Source organism: Mustela nivalis (assembly GCF_964662115.1).
Source record: "Mustela nivalis genome assembly, chromosome: 16".
NCBI classification, from domain to species: domain Eukaryota; kingdom Metazoa; phylum Chordata; class Mammalia; order Carnivora; family Mustelidae; genus Mustela; species Mustela nivalis.
In genome coordinates, this window is record NC_139035.1 from 12,009,125 (window position 1) to 12,021,849 (window position 12,725).

At 37.8% G+C, this 12,725-nt stretch overlaps 1 protein-coding gene across 4 annotated transcripts in view; it reads right to left on the minus strand.

Moving 5' to 3' along the window:
- The window catches only part of LPGAT1 (lysophosphatidylglycerol acyltransferase 1), an 85,082-nt gene that overhangs the window by 10,660 nt on the left and 61,697 nt on the right, over window positions 1-12,725 (minus strand). Inside the window, exon 7 of one of the 4 annotated variants that reach the window (XM_082702455.1) lies at window positions 5,887-7,702. The exons of the other annotated variants lie outside the window; for them this stretch is intronic. Within the exon in view, the coding sequence (XP_082558581.1) occupies window positions 7,552-7,702 (151 nt within the window). The 3' untranslated portion in view covers window positions 5,887-7,551. Of the gene's footprint in view, window positions 1-5,886; window positions 7,703-12,725 lie in introns of those variants that run through there. 4 annotated transcript variants of the gene reach the window in all.

Below are 12,725 nucleotides of genomic sequence, written 5' to 3' on the forward strand. Positions count from 1 at the left end.
GATGATTTTCGATCTTGGGCCAGTGTCTACTACTTGGCATTCTACAAAGGGGCCTATATTACTCTTTCAAGTTTAGGCAAAATGTGTGTCAGCCGCTCAGTAAGGATTTGAAGATTATAATGAGGCATACCCATCATAAAAACATTCAACAGCTTCTACAGTTTATCGGAAGAACACAATGTCCAGACGAATCAAGTAGTACAAAGGATTCCAAATGACCAGGATGTCTATGCTCAGACTCCTTCAAAGGCTTCTTAAAAACTACTCATGTAGCATGGTCATTTGCATAAAAATAATCAGAAGGAATATTATTTATGAATTGCATTATAATCAGATCCCTTCCTCTTGTTATTTAAACACTTAAATATCACATTTGGGATATTTTAACACCCCAATATAAGTATCCATGGGCAGGAAAAAGAAGAGAAGAAATGAAGGAAAATTATGGTATGGAAAAAAACTATTAAAAGTCAATTTCAGGAAATCACAGTTTTGATTAAAAATTTTGCTTTCAAGGGGCGCCTGGGTGGCTCGGTGGATTAAAGCCTCTGCCTTTGGCTCTGGTCATGATCCCAGGTTCCTGGAATCGAGCCCCACACTGGACTCTCTGCTCAGCGGGAAGCCTGCTTCCTTCTCTCTCTCTGCCTACTTGTGATCTCTGTCTGTCAAATATATAAAATCTTTAAAAATTTTTTTTTTGCTTTCAAAAATTTGAAAAGGATGAAAGGTAACCAAACTATAGTTTCATTTACACAGAAGTAAGTTTCCCAATCTTAGTCACCTTTCTATTCCCCTAACTATAACACTATATTGCTCTATGACAGTAATACAGAAATGTTCTGGTTTATTAAATATTTTAATGGGGTAGGAGATCCTAAGGTCCAGAAACTTCATGTTTCAGCTTGCTACTATAAAATCTCCTACCAGAATTAGATTTTCTTTTGCTTTGAAAGAGCTAACCACAGAAAGAGGAATTAAAGAACATCACAACTTTTTTTTTTTTTTTAAAGATTTTTATTCATCTATTTGACAGATGGAGATCATAAGTAGTCAGAGAGGCAGGCAGAGAGAGAGGAGGAAGCAGGTTCCCTGCTGAGCAGAGAGCCCGATGCAGGGCTCAATCCTAGGACCCTGGGATCATGACCTGTGCTGAAGGCAGAGGCTTTAACCCACTGAGCCACCCAGGCACCCCCATCACAACTTTTAAAGAGAAAAAATACTCGAAATGCTTACACTACATAAAATCATCCCATAGGCTAGTATTTCTTAGCTCCTTTAATGCCTATACTCCTAGGTAATTGGAAGATCTCTTTCAACTCAAAACGTTTACCTCTGCACTCTCTCCTGTTCTCATGCCTCACTACAGTGAGAGTGGGGTTCCATGGCTGACATTCCCTTCCACAAACAGTAGGGGCTTTGTTTTGGGTTTTGCCTTTTTTTTTTTTTTTTTTTTTAAGATTTTATTTATTTGTTTGACAGAGAGGTAGAGAGAGAGAGCACAAGTAAGCAGAGCAGCAGGCAGAGGGAGAGGGAGGAAGCCCGATGCGGGACTGGATCCCAGGATCCTGGAATCATGACTTGAGTCGAAGGTAGCTGCTTAACCAACTGAGCCACCCAGGCACCCCTTGGGTTTGTTTGTTTGTTTTTTGTTTAATGTGTGGAGAGTCTTGGCTTTTTAGGCATAATTAAAATAATCCCAGAATGTAGTGCGGCATAATGACTAAGAGTGCAGACTCTGGGACAGACTGCCCGAGGCTGAATTCTGCCTCTACAGTATTTGCAGACTACGTGACTTGGGGAAAATGGTTTAACCTTTGTACAACTCAGTTCCATCATCTGTAAAATGGGGTTAATAACAGTATTTACCTTACAAAGTTGTTATATGTGTATACTAGTGGGCAGAGGCTGGTGGCGTAACTTGGCATACATTGGCAGGATGGTGGGGGTTAAATGATAAATACTTTGTGCTTTAAAGTCTTCTGGGTTCAGCAACAGCGGTAGTGACTGGACTGGACCTACAGCTGTCATAAGGGTCTGACGATCCATGACTATTTGTGCACAGCATAATACTCTACTCAGACAGTCTGTGTGCTGTGTGTACTTCTGTACCAGTGGGGCTACAATGAAGCCAGCCTCAAGCCAGTCATGTGAAAAGATCAATGTGGTTACCAAGGACTGTAAAGGTGAATTCCTGACAGAGATTCTCAAGAGTCTTAATATTAATACTGATCTAATCAGAAGAGCAGAGACACAGAGACACAATTTCAAATAAGCCAGCCCGAGGCTATTTAAACAAGTTTGTCTTTCCATTCCTTCAAAGGGTACCTTCTACTCTTTGAATTTTAAGGAACCCTCAAATTAGAAATAATATTCCAAGAATTTTATTTTCTCCTCTTTTTCCTCTCCCCATTTTAACTAAGAATGCAGATCCCTCTGGGGCGGGGGGGGGGGGTAGTTACAGAGACTATGCAAGCTCCTAAGGCTTTTTCCACAGACTACTTCCCCCACAGTGGACTTGGAATCTACAGAATTTAGCCATTAGGCAAACATCTATCTATCTTTCTTTCTTTTTTAAATGTTTTATTTATCCATTTGAGAGAGAGTGTCACATTGCCTGATCAGAACAATACTGAATAGAAGTGGTAGTAAGAGCTCCCTTGTCCCTCATTTCTCATCTTTCAGGGGGAAACATTCAATAGTTCACCAATAAGTACGATATTTACTATAGGTTTTTTGTGCCTACCATTACTATTAATGTAATTAAAGAACTCCCCTTCTATTCCTAGTTTGCTAAGGATTTTCTTCGTTATCATGAATGGGAGTTAACACTATCAATTTTTTTTTTACACCTATTGACATGCTTATGTAATTTCTTTTTTTATTCTGATAATGTGATGAATTAAATTGACTGATTTTTAATGTTAAGTGAAACTTTAATTCGAGGAATATATACTCTCAGTACATAATCTGATGTATTTTTTATATATCACTGGGTTAATCTGGCATTTATGATCATGTAAGATATTTGGTGTAAATTTTCCTTCTTATAATATCCTTGGTTCAGGTTTTGAGATCAAAGTTATGCTGGTCTCATAAAACAGATCAGAAACATCCCTTCTTTTCCATTCTCTGAAAGAATTGTACATAATGTCCTTTATTGTCCTTTTAATGACTATAGAATCTGTAGTAATGTCCCCTTTTTCATTCCTGATATTGGCAGCATTGGCCTTCTTTTATTCTTCATCAGGTTTGCCAGGAGTTTATCGATTTTAATAGTGTTTTTTAAAAAAAACAATTTCTTGGTGTTTTTCTTTCTTCTGTATGTTTTCAATTTTAATAATTTCTCCTTCATGATTCTCTGCTTTTTATTTACTATCTTTGTATTTAATTTGTTTTTTTTTTCTAACTTCTTGAGATAGACATTTTGATCACTCATTTTTGGTTTTTTTCTTTTCTCATAGTAGCTTTTTAAGGCTACACATTTTCCTCTAAACACAGATTTTTTTATAGATTATATTTTCCTTATCATTCTGTAAAAAAATTTTTTCTAATTCCACTGTAATCTTGTAATACACAGTAAACATGAAATTCCTCTTACTCCCTAATGATGGACAGTTTCTCATCTTTTGTTATTCTAAACAATGTGGCTATGAATAACATTAGGCAAATGTCCACTCATATGGTTACAAGAATATCTACAGGATAAAATTCCAAATATAAAACTGCTAAATCAATATTAAATACATTAGTAACTTTGAAAAATACTATCAAATTGTCTTAAGGATTATACCAATTTACATTCCCACTAGCAATTTATGAGAATGCCTCTCATGGAAAGATTTTTTAAGATTTATTCATTTTTAGAGAGAGAAAGAGAGAGCACGTGCACAGGTGAGCACAAGCACCTGATGGGGACAGAGGGAGAGAGAATCTCAAGCAGACTCCACGCTCAGTGCGGAATCCACATGGGGCTCCATCCCATGACCTTGAGATCACAACCCGAACTAAAATCTAAAATCCAAACCCCAACAGAGTGAGCCACCCAGGCCTCCCTCATGGAAAGTCTTTGAACTAGAGAATAATAGAATCAGATGCTCTGCTTTAGAGGAGAGCTAGCAGTACTTCACAATTGGGATATGCAGATCTGGGGACATATTCTTGGGGATCCATCTATGAGTTCTTTTTAAGTATACAGAGATCTTGTGTTTTCATCTCAATATTAATCTTAATAAAATTATTCTAAATTATACAGATAAACATTTTTAAATAGTTAATTTTTAAAAATTTATTTATAAGAGTTTATTTATTTGACAGAGAGAGAGGGTACAAGCAGAGGGAGCTGCAGCGAGAGGGAGAAGCAGGCTCCCTCTGCAGGGAGCCCGACATGGGGCTCAAACCCAGCACCCTGGGATCATGACCTGAGCCAAAAGCAGCCGCTCAACTGGGTAAGCCACCCAGATGTCCCAATTTTTAAATTTTTAAATTAAAAAAAATTTTTTTAAGTAGGCTCCACACTGGGCATGGAGCCCAATGTGGGGCTTAAGGTTATGACCCTGAGATCAAGACCTGAGCTGAGATCAAGAGCCAGAGGTGTCCCCAGATAAACATCTTTTAACTAAGTACCACCATGTGCCTTCAGTACCTGTGTGTATAGTCACTTTGGCACAATGCAGTACCACTGTAAAAGGCCAAAAAAGGCCACACTGGAGGGCAAAAATCTATTCTTTTACCTCTTAAAATCTGAGATTTAGCTGCAGCTCTCCCTCTGACTTATGAGAGCCATTAAAATAAGAGGTGAGTTATGTTTTTTCCTAATTGCAGAGTAGTTCACAAGTAACAATTATAAATTCTGGACAAAACACAAAGAGTAATTAGTGGAAAGCACTGGGGAGTGACTAAAAACAAGGAGATACTGGAGGAGAGTCAACACTGGGAAGACAGGAATGGCACTGGGTGCGTTTTTCCACTTTTTCCAGCTTTTTACCTGAGGATAATTCCCAGTAAGCGCCACACAGGGAGGCCTAAAATTTACATGGGAATATGCAGTCTTACTGGCTGAAGAGCGAAAGGGCAGATATCAGGACGACCACAGCCGTTGAAATGACAGGAATCCCAGAGAGAAGCACACACAAAAGGGGAGTCATGACTCGTGAACGATGTATGTACGGGGCGGACCCCAAGCAGAAGGCCTCACAATCCATAGCCCGCACAGTTCCAGGCACAAGAGAGCTGTGCCCACACTATGCAGGAAGCTTAACTATTCAGGAAATTTAATCATTTCTTTCTGTTTCCTCCAAATTAGATATCCTTAAATAGTTGGATTTTTCAGGGAAGTCCATTACACTTCATCTTGATACTAGAGGAATGTTTTAAGATTTAAAACTTAAGTTTAAAAATTAGATTTTACTTTTTAAATGAATGGCATTACAAGTTACTGACTTTTTACTTTTAATTTAATACTATCTTAAAACAGCTTTGCAATATAGGTAGCGCTCTTTGCTCATTTCTACCACACTGAAGAGCAGTCAAATGGTTTGGGGGAATTATTGCATTACTTTTTAACTTATATGCTCTCTATAAATATAAAATCAGGCCTACTCAATCTAAGGATATGTTAGCAAGAGCCATAGGGCTGGAGGACATTTGAATTATCTTTATAAGGAGAAAAGGGACTAAAAATATGGCTGAGTTACACAGAGAAGGTTGGGTTTAAGAACCCTGAACTCTTGAAAGGACATGGTGAGGCGAGCGAAATATATATTGCTTTAAGTAGGGGTTGGTGTGGGAACACGGCTGTGCTTTAACAGAAAGCCTCCCCTACCATCTGCCTAGAATAGCTTGGATACTCTCTTGCCTTAGGAAACAGCCAGGAGGGCAGAGCAAATGCTCCCTCAAGACCAATCTACTTTTATTACTCTGTTTGATCACTGTGGGATTAAAATATTAAAACAACTAATCCCCTAATATGGTAAAGTATCAAATGCATTCAATACCAGTCCTCTTGGAAGCAAATAAAAGGAGTTCTTGTGGGATGTAAACAAACAAACAAACAAACAAATAAATAATGGAAATAAATCTACCCAATACTGGTGGCTATCCGAATGAGAAACTAGCTTCTCATTTTTAAGAAACAAAAGTTCGAATTCTCAGTAATCCAGAATGTGCTCTTAAAGGCAGAGTATTCTACTCAAATCCACTGAATCAGATTCAAGAGCACTAGATGAATTACACTTGCAAAAAAATGATATAAATAATGCTTAGCAGCTGGCACCTCTACATATTTGAGTTAGAACATTTGAATTTTCATGCTACCAAGGATCCAAGATGGGAGCTGACAAACAACACAGCTAAACACTCAGTTCACTTAGGCTAACAACAACTAAAGGAATTGAAAGCACTGAGGGAAATTTTGAGATGAACAGTTTCTGCTTCTAAAAGTCTAATAATCTAGCAGAGGGAAAAAGAAAAGTAAACAAATACTGTAAAATCAGAATACGATAAATGTTACACCAGGAGTTTAAAGAACTTCCAACTTCCTTGTAAGTTTAAAGGAAGGGGTGTATGTGTCTACTTATATAGCACAGGATACATGGAAATGGCAACATCTGAGCCTAAAAGGATAAGCAGGATTTTAAAAAGTCTTTTTAAATAAAGTAACAAATACATATAGTTTTTAAGAGTCAGAGTACTACATGGTTGACAATGAAAAATAAACTTCTTTCCTTCCTCAGACACCTGTTTCCCAGATACGGTTTTCTTCAATTTTCTTTCACTATTTACCTCCATCGTGGTTATAAACATGCTACTACCCCTACTTCTAGATTACCCAGTTTCAAATATATTCATTGACTTGCTGTTATGGAAGATAAGGATTTGGGTCTCTTACTCCTTTGTTCTCTTTTCCTTCAATTTCCTCCTCTTTTTCTCCTACAGTTAATATTTCCTTCTCAGGGCCAACTCTGTCCTTTGTAACTATGCTTATTAGTTTTATGTTATATTTATTTTCTTACATGTCTGTTCCTTCTATCAGACTGTGCTGTACTCATCATTGCATATCCAGTGTGTAAATCAGTGCCTAATCCTTCATGGGAACTCAAGTTTGTGGAACGGAATTAAATGAAAGTAATCTGCCAGCCTAAAACTTAGGAGGTGCCATCTGTAGACAGCCATCAGTACCCCGGGAACAGTAACCCCGGAACAACCACTAGGGTTGGTGTGATAAGAATAACTCAGAAATGCAGAAGCTACTTGTCACCAAATATAGATTTATGGACAAGAACAGATATTGTCAAATTTAACATATCAGAATATCTCCTGGCATTCAAGTCCCAGAAGTTCTGGTTTGAGCCATTGTCTTGAGGTAAGCTACTCAAGGCTTCATCCTCAACATACCAAAATGTAGTATTTATAGCTTCCCCCTGGATCCACTAACAAGGCTTAAAAAGAAGCCCACTTGGTTATCTGAAAATAGAATTCACCAACTCAGATACATAAGCTTTTACCCACTTCAGCACAGGGACAAATCAAGGCTCTGAGGCAGCAAACGCAGGGTCACAGAGAATTTCCAGTGCCTTGAACGCTGATGTTCAGGAGAAAGATGGGAGAAGGCCAAGTAGCACCTTGACCACTGCTTCCTCTCACAGTCAGTAAGTTCAGCCTGGGACCTCTTCCCCTTGAGCCCCGCTCCTTGTGATGGTGGAAACTGTAGTAAACCAACATGCCACGTGAGGGTAAAAACAGTGAGGGGGCACTGTTCAGACCTCAAATTTATTTACTACATCTATCTTTGTGTTCTGTCTTTTGAGACATAGTAAGGTGCTTAACAGATAAATGCTTGCTCAAGGGACTGAACTGTCAAGTAAGCAAAACACAACACTGGTATGTTTGTTTAGAAGAATCACTAATACACCCTCCCTGAGTCTAATGACTTTTAGAAATTTTTTGTTAAGACTATTTTGGGGAGGGGGAGTTAGTTTAAGGTTCACAGCAAAACCCAAGAGAAAGCACACAGAATTCTCCCTATCTCCCTAATGACTTTGGAAAACTTTTTGAGATGATTTCATGCTCAAGAAAAGTTGTAAAAATAGAACATAGAATTCACATATATGCTTCACCCAGGTTCCCAAAATATCACTTTTCCCCATATTTGCTTTATGCTACCATCCTTTTTCTCCACATATGCATATGTATCTTTCTGATATATATAATATGATTTTTCAACAGAGAATGTCCTATAAGTACTTCCACATGTATTTTCTAAATACAAGGACAGTCTCTAAGATAACCATAGTCGAATGATCAAAATCAGGAAATTAACAAGGATACAGGACTATTATCTAACCTGTAATCTATACATTCATTCAAATCTGCCAATTATTCCACTAATGTTTGTTAAAAAAAAAAAAGAAAAGAAAGAAAGAAGGGGTGTCTGGGGTGGCTCAGTGGGTTAAAGCCTCTGCCTTCAGCTCAGGTCATGATCTCAGGGTCCTGGGATCGAGCCCCGAATCAGGCTCTCTGCTCAGTAGGGAGCCTGCTCCGCCCCCCCCTGCCCCCACCTGCTCTCTGCCTACTTGTGATCTCTGTCTGTCAAATAAATAAATAAATAAAATCTTAAAAAAAAAAAAGATTTCATGCTTTGGGAAGCAGAATATAGCAGTACAATAAATAATGATTGAAGATGGAACCAATATTAATAAAGGGAATATTTAATAATATACTTCAGGTAAAAGGTAATGAGGTGAGCTTGGCTGTGGCATTTTGGTAAAAAAAAAAAAAAAAGTAGAGAAAGAAACGTTGCAGAAGTATCCTTCACAGGAATTGGCAGCTGATTTTGAGACAGAGAATTAAATTTAAAAGTCGAAGAGTCAAAGGAACTCCAAAATTTTCATTCTAGGTGAGTGCAGAATGATGTTAACATAAATCCCACTGGACAGGCAGGAGAAACAAGTTGCATGAAGGAAAATGAGTTCAGTTTTAGAAACACTAGGCTTGCAGAAGCAACAGGTTATCCTGGTGGAGGAAAGGAAGTGATGCAAGGGTCTGGAACTTGGGAGAAGGCCAGGGAACTAGAATGGCATCTGTAGAGAAGCTGTTTCTGTTTACTCTCCTACTATGAACTCAACCTCCACAGACAAAAGAGGGCTAAAAACAGTATCCTGGAGAAGTCGTATTTAAGCAATCTGTCATGGGGCAGGAAAGAGAGAGAGAGAGAGAGAGTATATGTGTGTGTGTATAAATCTTGTATTAATGAGGGGCGCCTGGGTGGCTCAGTGGGTTGGGCCTCTGCCTTCAGCTCAGGTCATGGTCTCAGGGTCCTGGGATCGAGCCCCACATCGGGCTCTCTGCTCAGCGGGGAGCCTGCTTCCTTCTCTCTCTCTGCCTGCCTTTCTGCCTGCTTGTGATCTCTCTCTCTCTCTCTCTGTGAAATAAATAAATAAAATCTTTAAAAAAAAAAATCTTGTATTAATGAAAAGTTAGACAAAAAGATGTAGCTAGCCCTGCCACTTCTCAGATTTAATTCAATGACTACAAGTAACTAAAAGATAGTGCTCATCAGAGTTATGCTTAACTATTATTCAATTAACAGTTAAGCACTAAGAATTTTTTTATTTGGGGACATACTACTTCCAACAACACTAAATTTAGAAAATAAAGAGTAGTTTTTGCATACCACTGGCAGTCACTGTGATTGACCTTGAAGAGACCCAAAAGTGAAAAGGACATTGGGAACCCCACCGCGCCAGGGAGATTGGGAGAGAGCCCTTCATTTCCAAAGCTTATCATAGTTCTCCAAATCCTATTACGTCCAGATTCATGTACTGAAAATAACTTAGTAAATCAGATTTGTAGGTTGTGGTCTTCGTTCTTGACTATGCTAATAGTACAAAATTTCTTCCACATATAACTTTTAATAAAATTTGGAAAGAAATGAGTTATGTCGGGGCACCTGGGTGGCTCAGTTAGTGGGTGTCCGATTGTTGATTTTGGCTCAGGTCATGATCTCAGGGTTCTTGGATCGAGCCCAGTGTCAGGCTCTGCGCTCAATGAGGAGTCTGCCTGTCCCTCTCCCTCTCTCTCTGCTCCTCCCCCCGCTCGTTCTCCTTCCCTTTTTCTGTATATATATATATTCATATATATTTATATATAAATATATATTTATTATTTATATATATTACATAAAAATACATATGTATATATGTATATATGTACATATATATGTACATATGTATATATGTATTTTTATGTAATATATATAAATAATAAATATATATATATATATAATAGATAAATAATCTTTTTTAAAAAAAGAAATGAAGTATGTCTTCTAAGCAGAGGATGATTTTATCTCACTAGATATGATGGTTCCCCTCTTTCAAATTTCACCTTCATTACAGAAACACAGAATTCAACCCACAACTCAGTAAAACTGCAATTAAGACCACTTAGTCAATGCCTCCAGCATCCTAACTGGTGCCAAACTAAAACATTTTCTTTTCTTAAAGGGAAATTTAAAAGTTCACTTTTAAATTATGGATAAAATTGCTGGTGCGGAAAAAAAGAAAGAACTTGTGGGTGGTGAACATTCATAAAAACAGCCAAGCACCACTAAAAACTTGAAGATTAAATTTAATATGTAACTTTCCATTTTTCAATTAGAAGCTCTCAATGGTGACTGATGACTAAAATGTCCAGGGAAAAGCTAGGATACAGAAGCAAAGCAACAGAGCACAAGAGGTGATGAGAAAAGCAGACAGGAAGAAGATAATTATTAGAAACAGCACAAGGAGGGGTAAAATGAGCAATGATTCTAAGCAAGAACAGAGAAACGACCTAGTGTAAGAGAAAGGAAAGTCAGGACACTGTTTTCTTCTGCTAGGAGAAAAGAATGCCACTTCTCGCTCAGGAGGGAATCTTAGTACCTCTCAGGTGGTAATTCTGGGCTGGGACAGAGGGTGGTAAGGGTCTGAGCACACGTCACTACTGCCTAAGCACGTGTCACTCACGTGTGAACTACTCCAGTTATTCAGTTACCGGGAAAAGGTGACCTGAAATCTGGTTTCTGTTAAGTTAAATAACTGATTTTCACCATAAATTAATTTTATTCTACTTTATTTCAACTTTTACACCAAAAAAGTACAGAAATTTAAGTCTCTTTAATGTTTGGCCTTAAATCACGGATAAGGCACTAGATTATGAAAATCTAAACTATATGATTTGAGCACTTTAATATGCTGGACTTAAAGGGGTAAAATCTATTTCATGTCTATAAAATGGTATTTATCTTAAATGTGAATTTATTAAATTCTTAAAGCTACCTGATGAAAATGCTTTTGTTGCAATTATGCAAAGGATTATTAGACCAAAATTCTAAATTCTGAAGGCGATTTCTTTCTTCGATTAATTTTTAAATTGAAGAATTAATATAATCATGTTGTTACAAAAAAAGAAAAAGAAAGAGAAAAAAACCTCAAATAGTATGAGATCCCTCCTCCGCCAGAGGCATTCACTGTCAACAGCTAAACAGCAACTCCCCGGCAGTCACTGCCCTGTAGAGAACCAATGGTCCCAAACCACTTCATTTATTGAATAGTCTGTGTCCCACTGATACAGGATACTTACTTAATCATACACAAGTCCCCAAAGAAGTCTGGATTTTCGAATCTTTCCTTTGATCTGATCCTGCCCTCATACTACACTGTTTTAATTATAGTAAGCCTTGACATTTGGTAGGAAGAATTCCTCTGTTTCTTTCATCTTCAAACTATCTTCTCTGTATTCAGTTATCTTTACTCTCTCAAAGGAATTTTAAAACCATTTTGTCAAGTTTCCAGAAAAACCCTCCTGTATGTAATGTAATTGCAATCGTGTTATATTTATAGATTAATTTGGGAGAACGGACATCTTGTTAATTTTGAGTCCTCCCCTGTATGAGCACAGTCTCTCTTTCACATTTATTCAGGTCTTTTATGTTTGTCAGTGAAGCTTTATATTTTTTTCTTCATACAAGTCTGACACATTTTTTGTTAAATTTTACTGTGAGGTATTTTATAGTCTTCTTGCTTCTGAGAATAGTCTCTTTTTAAAAAAAAATTATATTTCTATTTATTGCCAGGCTAAGGGATACCACTGATTTTTCTATAGTGATTTTATATCAAGCACTGGATATGATACACAACTGATGAATCATCGAACTCCAAATCTGAAACTGATGATGTACTCTATGTTGGACAATTTAATTTAAATTAAAAAAAAAAAAAAGATTGCTGAACTCTGTAAACAGATGGTCAACTAGGTAGACTATTGTGATGGTTATATGCCAACTTGACTGAGCCAAGGAATGCCCAGATAGCTGGGAAACATTATTTCTAGGTATGCCTAGCAGAGATTAACATTGCAATTAGTAGACTGAGAGGACTGCTCCCACCAATGCAGGTGGGTGTCATACAATCTGTTCAGTGCCTGAACAGAACAAAAACTGGGAGAAGGGTGACTCTTCTGTCTCCACTGGAGCTAAGACATCCATCTTCTCCTGACCTAGGGACAATAGTACTCCTGCTTCTTGGGTTTTCAGACTCCGACAGGGACTAGATAGGTATCATCTCCCCCTTCCCTCCCTTTTGCAGACCATGGGACTTGGACTGAGTTGACCATTGGCTTTCCTGGTTCTTCAGCTTGTAGATCACAAACTATGGGAATTCTCGGCCTCCATAATCACAAAAGCCAGT